Source organism: Lacerta agilis, chromosome 8 (genome assembly GCF_009819535.1).
Source record: "Lacerta agilis isolate rLacAgi1 chromosome 8, rLacAgi1.pri, whole genome shotgun sequence".
Lineage (NCBI taxonomy): Eukaryota > Metazoa > Chordata > Lepidosauria > Squamata > Lacertidae > Lacerta > Lacerta agilis.
Window position 1 is genome coordinate 2,909,831 of NC_046319.1, and position 14,670 is coordinate 2,924,500.

Below are 14,670 nucleotides of genomic sequence, written 5' to 3' on the forward strand. Positions count from 1 at the left end.
GATTGTTTTTGTTTCACTGCTGCTTTTTTGTATCTTTCTTTTGGATTTTGTGATTTATGTGGAAATTGTTCAGTTTGGTTGCACATATTTTTATGTTTTATTTACTGTATTGCTAATTACTACTTTCGTTATGCTGCAGTTATGCATTTTTTCATGTTGTAAGCCGCCTTGAGCATGGTTTGAACTGTGGAAAGGCGGCAGACAAATAAAATAGAAAATTCTTTTCAGTAGCACCTTAGAGACCAACTGTGTTTGTTCTTGTTCGTGTGCATGCACACTTCTTCAGATACACTGAAACGGAAGTCACCAAACCCTTAAATACAGTGAGGGAGTGAAGAGGGGTATTATAAAGTTCATACCAAGAACAAACTCAGTTGGTCTCTAAGGTGCCACTGAAAAGAATTTTCTATTTTGTTTCGACTATGGCAGACCAACACGGCTACCCACCTGTAACTAGACAAATAAAAGTATGTGTATATGCATGTATGTGGGGGTTCACAGTAACATTGCGTCACGCTACCCTCCGCGTCAGAGGGTGAAATGGGCTGGCCACGGCTTCTCAATAAACCTGCCTCAGCAAAAAACGTTTAAGGCGCCATTGGGCGCTTCTCTGCCCCGCCTACTTTCGCCAGCCCGCTTATCTGGCGAGAGCGACATGCATGCTGGGAGTTGCAGTTTATGCGGAAGGACTACTGCGGCGCATGCGCCGACAAGGAAACCGTGCCAAGAGGTCGCTGTGCGCAGCTAGACAGGTAAGTGTGTGCAGCTGCTGCAGCGGCGATGTGGGGATCCGAGGCGGAGGCGGCCGCGCCCTGGTGAAGGCAAGCGGGCCAGAAGCCTTTTGTCCCGGGCGGGGCTTCCCTCCAAGCGAGGCTCCTCGTCCGCAGGCGCTCCCTCCCAGGTGCTGCTCGCGGGTTTCGGGACTTTCGCTTCCCTTTTGCTGCAGAGCGAGATCAGGGGAAACAGCAGCGACACAGCGAGCGCGCGGCGCTACACCGCGGAGCTGTTGTGAACGCCGCTACTCAGCCAGCGCGCAAGATGGAGGGGCCCCTCCCCCGCCCCCCGCCCCTTTCCTACAGCAGAGACGCGTGTTTCGTGGAATAAAACTCGAGGCAGGAAGGCTCGGCGCCGCTCCCTTGGCCGCTCACTCTCCGCTTTTCATATCTCTACGGCCACGCACACCTGCTGCCGCCGCGCTGCATCCTGGGAGCTGTAGTTCGCGCGCCTACCTGGGCGGGAGGCCACCCAGCGGAGGGCGAAGGTCCGCCACGCCCCTTCCAAGCGCCTGGCCGCGGGGGGGGGGGCGAAGGGGGCGGAATCCAACTGCCTGTCAGGTTGGAGCAGAAGCTTCGGGGCTCCCGCTCCTCCTCCTCCTCCTCCTCCTGCTGCTCCTCTTCGGGGTCTCCAGGAGAAGGCGGGGGTCGGAGGCAGCAGGGGCACCAGCCCGTCGCCCCCCCCCCCGGCTCGGCCCAGCCTTCGAGCTTCGAGGCAGCCTTTGCCCTCCAGATGCGGCTGCACTGCAGTTCCCATCAGCCCCAGACAGGGAATTGGCTTTTTCCCTTGCCTTTCCTCCGAGGAGCTCAGGCAGCGTATCTAGTTCTCTCCCTGGCTTGATCCTCACAGCAGCCCTGCGGAGTAGGTCGGATTAGGCCAGAGGTCAGCAAACTTTTCCAGCAGGGGGCCAGTCCGCTGTCCCTCAGACCTTGGGGGGGGGGGGATAAGACTATTTTTTGGGTTGGGGCAGGGAATGAACGAATTCCTATGCCCCACAAATAATCCAGAGATGCATTTTAAATAAAAGGACACATTCTACTCATGTAAAAACACACTGATTCTCAGAGCATCTGAGGGCCGGATCCAACCCCTGGGCCTTAGTTTGCCTACCCATGGGTTAGGCCAGGGGTCGGCAAACTTACCCAGCCTCGGACAGGTTCCTCCAGCGCCAATCGCGTGGTGGGCCAGAGGGCAGGGGAACGCACGCCCACACGCTATTTTATGCGCGCTTCTAGGTCGGCAGAGCACCTGAAATAGCTTGTGTACCTGCGCACAGGCCTCCGCCAACCCGGAAGTGCACCAGAAATGATGCTTGCACATGTGCCCAAGCTATTTCTGGCGCTCCGCCAACCCGGAAGTGGGCAGCCTTGCCGGTAAGAGCGGGCGGCAGCAGTGGGTGGCGGGGGTCGCCGCGGGCCGGAGAACTGATTCCCTCAGGCCGTATTCGGCCCGCGGACCTTAGTTTGGCGACCCCTGGGTTAGGCCAAGAGGGAGCAAGTGGCCGACTGGCCCAAGGTCAGCTGGTGAACTTCATGGCTGAATGGAGATTGAACCATAGAATCAGAATGGTAGAGCTGAGAGACACCCTGAGGGACATCTAGTCCAACCCCCTGGAGTGCAGGTATTTATCCCAATGCTCCTAGTTACAGCACCACACTGGCTCTTGGATACGGTTTTGGCCATCAGCCTCTGTTATGGGCTCAGCTCCAGATTGCTGCCATTCCAGCTGTGGCTGATGGACGCTCTGTTCCAGCAACATCTGGGGGGGGGGCAACAGGTTGGTGGAGACTGTACTAGATCTGCAAGTGGCCCCATATTGTTCCCTTCAGAAAATCTGCCTGTTCTCTTGGAGCCCAGCACCCAGAGTTGCTGCCTCTTTGCTCCTGTCCCTGCTTCTGCGCCCTTAGCAGCAGCTTACCCCAGTGGGGGAAGGCCCCACCCCACCCCATCACTTAATCTCCATGCTAGGAAAAGCGCCACTTGCTCATTTTTGCATTACAGAAATGCTCATGAAGGCAGAGCAGCAGTGGAGGGTGGGGCGGGGAGAAGGTTCTGGTATAAGGATTTGTTTCCCCTGTGGGTTTCAGGCTATCTGTGCCAAGACCAATCCCCTCCAAGACCAATCTTCTCCTTGAGGAAAAGAGAGAGATGATTGCTGCGGTGGGGTATGGCATTGGTGGGGGGTGGGGTCCTGCCACTCCTGCCTCTTCAATTATTGCTGCCTTTTTGCAATTGGAAGATTTTGGCCTCATCCATGCTGTCATTTCATGTGCATAGTGAACTTCCTGTACTCTGTTCTCCATACAGCATACTTTTTTATATTTATTTTTGTTGGTTTTATAGACTTAACATAAAATCCAATTTCTACACTTACCTTAACGATTCAACTTCCCATTCTTATATTCATGATTCCACCCCCCACCCCCCCAACAATTACTTGCTGCCTTATACTCAATACTTCCTACTATACATTTCTTTATTTACTTTTTTCTTACTATCCTTCCTTTGCTTATACTTCAAGACCTGCTCATGATTTCATTTGGCTAGAGTACCCCCCCCCCAAGAAATTTCCATTCTTCCATATACTTTTCTTCATTTTGGTCTCTTATTTTCACCGTCAATCTCGCCATCTCCACATAGCCTGTTAACTTCAAAACCAATTCCTCTTTTGTTGGAACTTCTTTCCATTTCTGCGCGTACTGAACTCTGACTGCTGTTGTTGCAGATATAAACAAATGGACCATCTTTTTAAGGACTTCTAATCCTGTTGCTCCTAATAAGAATGCTTCAGGCTTCTTGGGAATAGTGATTTTAAACATCTTTTTTAATTCATTATGTTTCATTTCCCAGCAGCCTGTTGCTTTTTTACATGTCCATCGCATATGAAAAAAGTCCCTTCTGCCTGCTGGCACTTCCAACATTTGTTCAATACAGTCTTGTACATCTTGGCTAACTTACTCGGTGTTAGGTACCACCTGTATATCATTGTCATTAATTTTCATTTAATGTATAACATGTTGTGAATTTCATATCTACTTTCCATAATTTTCCCCATGCTGCCATATTAATATTAGCACATTGCATCATTGTTGACTTAACCAGTTTATCTTTTGTTTCCCATTCTAAGAAGAGCTTGTACTTTTTTGAAATCAATTTTTCTTTGCCTTCTAACAGTTTGGTTTCAAACTCAGATCTTTGTTTTGCAAAACCAAGTTTCTTATCTTTCTTAAATAGTTCATTTAGCTGGTGCTACTGAAACCACTCCATTGCCCACTCCTGGAATTCTTCTTGTTTTTTCGGTTTGCAACCCCCCACGAGAGAATTGTAATACATCCTGTAAGTATCCCATCCAGGGGCGTTCCTAGCCCCTTGGCTGCCCGGGGCGGGAAGCCAAGAGGCACCCCTGGGGGGCGGGGCATCGTGGCGCGTGCGTGCGTCATGGTGCACGCACGCGCGGCGACGGCCCGGCATCCCCGGGGGCGGGGCATCGCGGCGTGTGCGTCATGACGCACACATGCGCGGCGACGCCCCGCCCCCGGGGTATGCCGGGCGGGGGCTTGGGGGCCTCGGCGGGCTGCAAAGAGCCCCGAAGCCGCTGCCGTAGTGCAAAGGGGTGCCAGGCTGCGGCTTTGGGGCTCTTTGCAGCCCACCGAGGCTCCCGAAGCGGCGGCCCCGCCATCCCCGGGGGCAGGGCATCGCTGCGTGTACGTCATGACGCACGCACGGGGGTGCCGGGCCGCCGCTTCGGGAGCCTCGTCCGTGCAGCGCTGCTGCTCCCGGGGTGACGGAGGGAGCGGCGGCGCGTGGGAGTGGTGGGAGGGGCCGCCGCTTGTCACCCCACACGCCATCGCTCCCTCCGTCACCCCGGGAGCAGCAGCACCGCACACACCCGCCTAGGGGCGGCACGAGGGGCGGCCCACCCCCACCGCCCCCACCCTACGACGCCCCTGATCCCATCCCACTCTCATATTTAATTCCTGTTGGGCACTTGCCTCCAATGGAGATCACCACCATGGTGTTTTCCTTTCCAAAATAGCTCTGTATTGGGTACAAACACTATATAGGCTTCTTATAACATGATTTTAAAATTCTTTATGAATCTTGACCTTTAAATACTATAAGTGGGCGTGCCACCCATACCTTCTGCCATAACCTTCCAAATCCAACTGTCTAGTGTTATTCATTGTTAGCCATACCTCCAACCAGGTTAAACATGAAGCTTCATAATACAATTTCAAATCCGACATCGAGAATCCACCTCTTTCCCTTGCATCTATTAATATTTTATAATTAATTCTTGTCCCCCCCCCCATGCCAGATAGAGAGTTCTTTTTGCCATTGTTTAAGACAACTCATTTTATGTATTACTGGGATGGTCTTAAAAAGAAAACTCATCTTAAGCAATGCATTCATTTTTATGGCAGAATTTCTTCCCAACAGTGAAAACTCTATTCTTACCCATCTACACAAGTCAAATTTCATGCTGTTCCATACCTTAACGTAGTTATTTTCATACAACATTGCATTTTTAGTTGTTATCCAAAAAAAACCTTTCTACCTTTAAGCCACTTTTTGCTTGTAATATTTTCTTAATTTATCTATATTTTTAACCAACATTTTTGTTTTATCCTTATTTATATAAAATCCTGCAAGATCACCATACTGCTTTATCGTTTTTAATACCTTCATTACATTTTCCACATTACATTCTAATACCTTCATTACATTTGTCCAGAAAGAGAACTACCATCACCCGCAAATGCCTTTAATTTATAATTTTGTTGCCCTAATTGGACATCCTTTACCTCTGTACCTTCTCTTATCTTTCTACATAATACTTCTAATATCAAAAGAAACATACAACATTCTCCTCCAAATCACGGTCTTCCCACACTTTCCCCTCCCTCGGTCTGGATTTCCTCATCAGTTTTCCTTCTTCTGGATGAGCTTAGGTTGTGGATCCCTGAGGTGAAGTTTCTGCTTTTGTACTTCCAGTCATTCTTTGCATAGAGGCACCTTCGTAATATGGGGCAGGGCTCCATCAGATCACTGCCATGCCCCTCCTCCTCCTGTGTTTTTCTTGCCAGGTCCTTGCATGTCATTTCTAGCCATTGATCTTTGAGTGAAATCCTTCCCTTGTCCGACTTCTGATGCCACCCAGGCGCCTTTGCCCCAGTTCCGTGTGAACTGCCACTGTTGAAACGGATTTGTATTCAAGGTATTTGAAGAAGAATATTCAGCAGGACTTCCCTTCCTTGGCCTTCAGCAACTGGACTCAGCAGATCTTTCACTGCCTCTCAAATGTGGTGTTCTGCCTCCTGAGCAGCTCCCTTCCCCACAAAGGGGAATTGCATTGCATTATTTCCTAGTGGCTGCTCTTCCTCTTCCGGCAGCCCCTTGGGCTGCTTTATCTGAGCCTGTTTTCTCCACCTCCCTGCAGGCGTGGATGCTGTGCCAGCTGCAAATACCCCTTCTGGTGGGCCTCAAGCCAAGCTGGCCACAGCTGGGGAGCCAACGCTGGAAGAATTTAGGGTCCAGGTGTGTGTCCCACCTGAGCGGGGCCATGAGGCTGGTCCAGTTCCATCCTAAGGAGTCTGTGGCAGAGCCCCGGATCGGGCTGGAGAAGGATGGAGGGGACGTGGTGGACCTGAACGCCTTTGACCCCTCTCTGCCCAGCAACATGCGCGCCTTCTTGGAAGGAGGAGATGCAGCTCTTGCTGTGGCTAAAAGGTACCTGGAGGTCTTCAGGGTTATAAAAGGACCTGCTGGCTGGTGGAGGGAGGAAGCCAAGAGGAGCAAGATCTGGGTCATTGGAGTCGGGTTGGGGAAGGGTGGTGGTGGTGGAGAAGCAGATGGAGGAGGAGGAGGAGGAGGAGGTAGAGATTCTTCAGAATAAGTGGAATGGGATAGGGCCAAGCAGGATGCTTTTGTGAAGGGTTCACTGAAGCCTCCACACCAGCATCGGAAACCCTCAGCCCAGGCAACGCCCTCAGTGGCCTCACTTCATACCCTCGGGGAGTGTTTTTGCCTGCCTAGGTGCCTTTGTCTTGAAATGAACTCTGGTCATTGCTTGTGCTTGCCTGGGTGCAGGATTGAGAGGCTTGTGTGAGTGCATGCAGAAACTTGTTTAATGTACAAAGGTTGCATTTTTAGTCATTGCTGCACCACTTTTGCCGCTGGCCCCATTTGCGACCGGCAGGTGGCTCTCCAAGGTTGTTGAGAAGGGAATGTGGTCCTGAGGCAGAAAAAGGCCCCCATCCCCCACTGTAAAAACAAGGCCCATGCCCAGGGTCTTAAGAGTAGCATCCAGCAACTGGGTTGCTGTATCTACCTGAGACAAAGGAAGAGATGGTGCCCCCACCTTTCAAGCCTCAAAGCTGACTGGGCTGGTGCCTCCTATATTTCAATCCTGGCAACAGGGCAGTGTGTCCTGTACCACACCTGAAGAAAGTAGGCTGGCTATGGGGGGCAGGCAGGCTGCATGGAACACGCAGCTCTGTTCTTTAACTTTGGGGTTTGCCAGCATGGCACCCATGGGCGCCTTGGCACCCTTGAGGTCTTCTCCTGGCACCCACAAAGCCTCTGATTCTCTCCCCTCCCCCTTGGTTGTGAGGTGGTGTTTATATTTTCCTCCCTTTGGTATGTAGAGCTGAAGGAAGAGCAACAATTTCCCACTTCTGCTTTCTGCTCTATGTGCTTTTCAAGGCTCAGATTAAATCTGCTGGATCCAACTTTTACCCAGATCCCTTGGGAAAGCCAAGTAGGGGCACACACACTTTCTCTATCTCAGAGGAGTGTGCACTGATCTGGGGCAAGGGTGGTGGGGGCGGAACAGAGAGTGGTATCCATAGCATTTTTCTTAGAAAGGAGATTGCACAATCTGCTTGCAATGCTGAAGCTGCAGCAAGCTCTCGCTGTCTGCCACCTTGCCTGACACTGTCTGGGGTCCCCCCTTGAGATGCCTCTGTCTCCATCCTCTGCCCACAGAGCACAGGTGTCTGGCCAGCATGTCCTTCCCCGATCCAAGGTGACCCTGTTGGCTCCTGTCACGAACCCAGACAAGGTGATCTGCGTTGGGATGAACTATGTGGATCATTGCCTGGAGCAGAATGTCAAGATCCCCAAGGAGCCCATAATCTTCAGCAAGTTCAGCAGCTCCATCGTGGGTCCCTACGACAACATCATCCACCCAGCAGAGAGCCAAGTAAATGGGGCTGGGTTTTCCAAGAATATCTGGGGACCCGAGGTTGAAGAATACTGCAGTGACCCTTGCTTAGCCTAGAATCCTGATGGGTTAAGAACATAAGAGCCTGCTGCATCAGGGCAAAGGGGACTCGTCTAGTCCATCGTGCTGTTCTCACTGTGGCCAGCCACATGTCTGGGAAGCCCACAGGCAGGACCCGACTGCAAGACTGCTCTCCCCTCCGTTGTTTCTGACGTCCAGCTGTGGAGGCAGAGCATAGCCATGGCAGGTAGCCTTTGATAGCCTTATCCTCCATGACAGAAGAAGAGCTTGCCATCCTGGTCTTACAGTGGCCAGACATGCTCATGGGAAGCACACAAGCTTAGTGGTGTCCTAATTTCACTAGGGGGTGGCTTGCACAAGAGCAGGTATGGGGGAGCCAGCATGGTACTTGTGGCCCCAGGGCTACCAGTTGCATCACAAGAAGAGCTTGGCTGCTGGATCAGACCAAAGACCCACCTAGTCCAGCAGCATCTTCTCACCTTGCCCAGCCAGATGCATCTGGGAAGCTTGCAAGCAGGACCTGAGGACCATAGCAGCACTTTCCCCATGGGCAATTCCCACCAACTCTGGTAAATGCCATGGGTGGCCTCCTGAAGGCAGCATGGAACATTGGGAGAATAGTCCAAGTCAGGTTCCTGTGTTTCTTCTCCCTGCACTGATCTATCAGGTGCCAAGACTGACCTTGCCTGTTCCCTCTTCTAGCAAGTGGACTGGGAGGTGGAGCTGGCCTTCATCATTGGGAAGAAAGGAAAACACATCCAGGTAAGCCAGGTGTCAGCAGTTTGCACCACATTGGGACCTGTGGTTTTGTTTTGATCTTATAGCTCAGGGCAGGGAGCTGCAAAGTTAACACTTGCCCTGCAGGTCTACACATATCTACTCAGAAGTAAGTTCCATTGTTTTCAGTGGTATATCCAAGTTAGTGGGTGCAGGATTGTAGCCTAAAATGGCCATGTTCTCGGTATCTAGCACCATCCATCTCTTCAATGCTTTGCAGTTACATAAATAATAAAAATTGCCTTGTGGTTTTACCAAGGTGTTCATAATCGCACGACCACTGCTCACGTGACAAAATTTGGGACTATGTCCTGGGCATCCAGTTCCTTCCCATTTAAAATTTAGCACAAGGTGATAGTGCATCAATCAAAACACCACAGTTCCATAAAGCAACTGGTCTTGCAATGTGAAAGGAATGTCTCAAATTGGGACTGACGCACCAGCATTATAACCATTAAAACTTAACACAAGAAATACTACGTCTGAATGCAACCCTAGATTACATCACAAGTGGGAAGTAAGGCATGCCCCCATTCAGGAATTTCCAAAGATTCATCCAGTGGTATTTATTACCAGTAGTTTAGTATTTATATCCAACCTTTCCTCCAAGGAGCTCAAGGTGGTGTGCACGGGTCTCCTCATTTTATTCTTGTTTGATGTGTAAAATATTGTTAAGCACAGGGCAAAGCGAAGAAAGGGTAGAAAAGGAATATACCAGTGCAGAAGTGGGGAAGAGGAGAATAAAGCCATACCATTAGCAAACACAAAATAGCCTGTTAGTTCCCATGGCAATATCGCTTGAAATTTACCCAATAAAGGAAGAGCCCATGAACCTTTTCTTCTCCAGCCCCCAGTTTCACAGCGATATTGTTGCATCTTGCTTCTCTCCTCCAGGAGTCAGATGCCATGAGCCATGTGGCCGGGTTCACCGTTGCCAATGATGTGAGTGCCAGAGACTGGCAGATGCAGAAAAATGGAAAGCAGTGGCTTCTGGGGAAGACCTTTGACACCTTCTGCCCCCTGGGACCAGCCCTTGTCACCAAGGATTCCATCTCAGGTTTGGAACCAGCAATGATATCGCCCCCTTTTTCTTTTTGCCTCCAGGTTTTGAGGAGAGGACAAGCCTGACTCAGGATCCCTTCCCAGCTGCTCTAGAGTAAATTTGTATCTCCTAGAACCCTCTTGGGCAACCTGTGGGTCACCTGAGGACCACTAAGGCTCTCTGACCAAGCTCTATCCTATTCCTTCTGCACCAATCACACTTGCTCCTGCCTGCCTTGATTTCGTGCACCAAGAACTCTGGCCAGTAAATTTCAATGGTTGGAATAAATCCTACTCACAAGTAAAAAAATCAAACAAAAGTATGTATTCTGAAAAGAATTACAAACTAAAGCAGAGAATGCAAACTTTAACAAACAACTTCAAACTCACAATGAAATATGTGGCACAATAATTTGTTACAGTATAAGAATACAAAAGTTTTTAAGTAACAACAAATTCATATTAGTCCATACTCAGAATGGCCGTTTCATGTATTGAGCCGAAGTTAAGAGTCGATTCTGGGTGAAGAACCAAGACAGGGCCCTGTTTCAATGTGGACACCTTCGTCAGCTGGTAATATCATACAATACATAAATTTACAGAATACATACTTCTGTTTGATTTTTGACTTGTGAGTAGGATTTATTCCCACCATTGAAATTTACTGGCCAGAGTTATTGGTGCACTTTTTTCTTGGTATATTTAATAACAAGAACTCCAATTTATTTGCCTTGATTTCTTGGCATACTGTTCATGGTGTATCCATCTGTGCAGAGGTGCATTTTTTTGGTTTGAGGTTGCAGAAATGTAATGTCCTTACAATAGAAGTACAGATGGGGAAACATTCTGGGCCGTGTGTACAGAGGTTTATAATTTATAAAGTGCTTGCAGTCAGGTCTGTGTAGTTACGATGTACATTAATAACACTATTAAGTGCCCCGGGGACCCAGCAGTTGAACAGATAAGACTGCAGGGTTCCAACGTTCTTTCCTGATTTTAGGACAGAATACCTTTGTTAGAGCAAATTCTTAAGGGCCTTATGAGGAAGTGGCTGCAGCTCAGTGGTAGAGCATCTGCTTTGCATGCAGAAGGTCCCAGATTCATTCCTCAACATGTCTAGGTAAGGGTGGGAATGCCCCCATCTGAACCCCTGGAGAGCCCCTGCTGGTCAGGATAGACAGTACTGAGCTAGGTGGACATAGGGAAACTTCTGTGGGATAGGTCACATCAGTAGAGCATGAGACACTCAATTACAGGGTCATGATGTTTGAGCCCCTCTGGGCAAAAAGATTCTTGCATTGCAGGGAGTTGGACTAGATGACCCCCATGGTCCCTGCCAACTCTGCAATTCTGTGATTCCTGTGTGTGTGATTTCATGTTGCTCTCTGCTCTTGTTGCTACCAGCAGACCCCCACAACCTGGGCATCCGCTGTCGAGTGAATGGGGAGCTTGTCCAGAACAGCAGCACCAGCCAGTTGATATTCAAGACGGAGGCACTTGTTGCATGGGTTTCCAAGTAGGTGCTCTCCATGACCCCCATCTCCTCCTCAACTACTGTTGTCTATGCTCTGGTAACCTCGAGGTTAGATTACTGCAATGCGCTATGTGCAGGGCGGCCTCTGATGACAGTTCAGAAACTTCAACGGGTGTAGAATTCAGCAGCTGGGTTGCTCATTGGGGCAAGATGGTGTGAGTCTATTACATCAATCCTAGCTGCCAATTCGTTTCCAGGCCTAATTCAAGGTGCTGGCTTTGACCCATAAAGCCTTAAATGGCTCAGGACCACAGTATCTCAAGGACCGCCTTTCTCCATATGAACCTACCCAGACCCTGCATTGATCCTCCGAGGCCCTTCTTCATGTGCCTCCTCCGAAAGAGGTCCGGAGGGTTGCAACACGAGAATGCTCTCCCCAGGGAAGTTCGCCTGGCACCTTCATTATACACCTTTAGGCATCTGGCAGAAATTTTTCCTTAACTTGGCCTTTGGCTGATTGACAACCATTGTCATTTTAAATGTGTTATGGGATGGGGAGGGGTGGTTACTGGTTTGGTTTGTTCTTATACTTGTTCTTATTGTGTATTTTGTGTTTTCATCCGGTATTTTTATGTTGTGAACTGCCCTGAGATCTAAAGATGATATACAGTACCAAATTAATAATTGTATTTTTCCATGTATAAGACTATATTTCTCCCATTTTTTCAACTTTAAAATTGGGAGTCATCTTATACACAGATAGTGCATATGGGGGATTTCTTTATTTGGAGTTCCAAAAAATAGGGGTCGTGTTATACACGGGGGCATGTTATACATTGAAAAATACGGTAAGTATGCCTTCAGTATCCCTAGAGCATCTCCAACCTCCCCCCGCCCCCAAATTGTTGTGCCTGGACACTGAGGTCCACCTCCGAGGATCTTCTGGCAGTTCCCTCATTGTGAAAAGTGAAGTTTCGGGGAACCAGGCAGAAGGCCTTCTCAGCAGTGACACCTTCCTTGTGGAATGCCCTCCCATCAGATGTCAAGATAAGGAACAACACAACTATTAGAAGATATCTGAAGGCAGCCTTGTATCAGGGACTTTTTAATGTTTGGTGTTTTAGTATGTTTTTATATGTGCTGGAATCCGCCCTGATGGGTGGGGTATAAAAAAAATAATTTTTAATAATAAATCTTGCTCTGGCCTGTTTTTGGCAGGTTCGTCACCCTGTACCCAGGAGACGTCTTCCTCACAGGGACTCCCCCGGGTGTTGGAGTTTTCCGGAAGCCCCCCATCTTTCTCAAGGTGATGCCTGTCCCCAATTAATTTGTAGTCTCTGCCAGCATCTTCTCGTTTGAACCCTTTTGATTGGAGGATTGGCGGGGCTGCTTATTTTCCCTTTGTAGCATTTTGACATTCTGAACAAGGCAGCAGCTGTGAGGTCATCCCATAAAGCCAATAGACTAGCCCTTCAGTCCTATGGCCTCTGGCTGGGCATTGCAAGGGCCACAGGAAGGCACCAGATCTTTTGAGGGCCAAGAGATATTTGACCTTGGAGGGGCAGATCCCTCTGCCACCATGGGACCCCACCCCACCACTGTGCATTGTTTGGGGAGCAGATGCCTCCACTGTGGGGCATAATGCTTATCAAGGGGTGGATCCAGCACCTCCTGTTCTCTCAACACTGGAGAAGAAACTCAGTTGTATGTTGGAAGATTCAGCACAAAGAAAATAATGTCCTCCTTTGCACAGTGCAGAGTTAAATGATGGGACTTGGTCCCACAAGAGGCAGCGATGGCCAACAATTTATGGAGGATAAGGCTATCAAGGGCTAGTGGCCATGACGGCTATGTGTCCACTGTTGGAGAAAGTTTGCCTCTGTGCCAGTTACTTGGACACACAAGTGGGGCGAGTGCTGCTGTTGCACTCGGGTCCTGTGAGGACAGGATATCCGCTCGACTAGATGTGGCCCCTTTGGGGTGTAGTGACCCCCTCCCCCTTATTCTCAATGAGAGGGAAATAACTGTACTGCAGGTGGGGCTGGGGCAGGAATGGATGCAAAGCTCATCTGCCTCCACTTGTGCCCTGCTGGCAAGAGCCCAGCAGAGTATGTGGTGGTTCATCCAACTTTGCCCTCCCACCCTTAACAAAATAATGCATCTCTACCCTCTATTAGCAAGTGGCAACAGCGTTTAGCATTTAGGGAGGGCAGTCAAAGCCCCTGTTAAGGGCTGAACACCCAAATAAACTTAAACAAAGTTGGTTTTTATAAGGAAATGTAACCATACCAAATACTTTGTGGGTTGTTTTTGAGTTTTTTTGTAATATGCACTAACAACTGCATGTTTATGATACAGAAACATGCATTTTGATTTGTAAAAAGGGGGGGAACATAAGCTTTGGAGATGGGGTGCTCCACAAGCTGGAAGTCTGCTGTTGTCTCCTGTGTTACATTATTATTGCAACGTAATGTAGGAACTGCTGTAATTCTCTTGTACCACAGAGGGGAGATGAAGTGCAGTGTGAGATCGATGAGTTGGGAACTATCCAAAACAAGGTGGCATGATGGCATCCTGCTGCATCCATTCAGGTCCCCTGGCCCTGCACAGCTCCAACTGCTCTACTTGAGTCTGCTAACCAAATCCAATCACGAGCATAGATTTCTGGAATTAAGGGAACGGGGATGACTCCTCCTGGGAGTCACAAGAACACGGAGCCTGAAAAACTGGTTCAACAGCACTTCAGTTCCTGGGCACCATCTCAATGAAGAGACACGAAGGTGACCCTGAGTCTTGCCTTTCCTCTGCCAACCAGAACTAAGAGGGAGGTCATTCATCGTCTCTGGTACAGAACAGGCTACAGTGGGTGGGTTTCCCCTTTGTATTACAGAACTCTCTAGATTGTTCACTCACAATAAAGCAACTACTATCAAACTAATTGGGGATTTGGATTAACTAGACATACAATGTTTTTAAAAAGCACTGAATTTTGATTCATGGGTCACAGGTTAAAATATCTCACAAAGGGCTTGGAGGTGTTTGACCAATAGCTGTGCAAGGAAGGGTCCCTCCTTCACAAGTAGAGATAGCTTTTCTGTGCACAGTATGGTTCTGGCAGAGGGTTCCCAGCTACGAGGGGGGCAGGGAACTGAGGAAGGCTTGCTGTATAGTCCTTAGAATACCTAAAGTTTGGTAACTGTTGGTAATCACACCTGAATACTGGTAATTTCAAATGCATAGCAATAGATATTTCCCTATTTTGTCAACCTTCACTAGCATATTGTCCAAAACAACATTTAAGTTACCAGCAACATGCACTGGTGGTGTGCTTGAGTTTTCACTCAAGGAGGACACCTGC

General features: G+C 49.1%; 1 protein-coding gene across 1 annotated transcript; it reads left to right on the forward strand.

The window, feature by feature from the left end:
• The first annotated feature begins 665 nt into the window (after positions 1–665).
• On the forward strand, positions 666–14,250 carry FAHD2A (fumarylacetoacetate hydrolase domain containing 2A). Its single transcript, XM_033159045.1, has 8 exons — positions 666–752; positions 6,215–6,504; positions 7,762–7,978; positions 8,723–8,782; positions 9,692–9,854; positions 11,246–11,354; positions 12,531–12,618; positions 13,817–14,250. Exons 1-8 carry the CDS (start codon positions 702–704, stop codon positions 13,877–13,879), a joined length of 1,041 nt encoding a protein of 346 aa, XP_033014936.1. The 5' UTR covers positions 666–701; the 3' UTR covers positions 13,880–14,250.
• Positions 14,251–14,670: the final 420 nt, after the last annotated feature.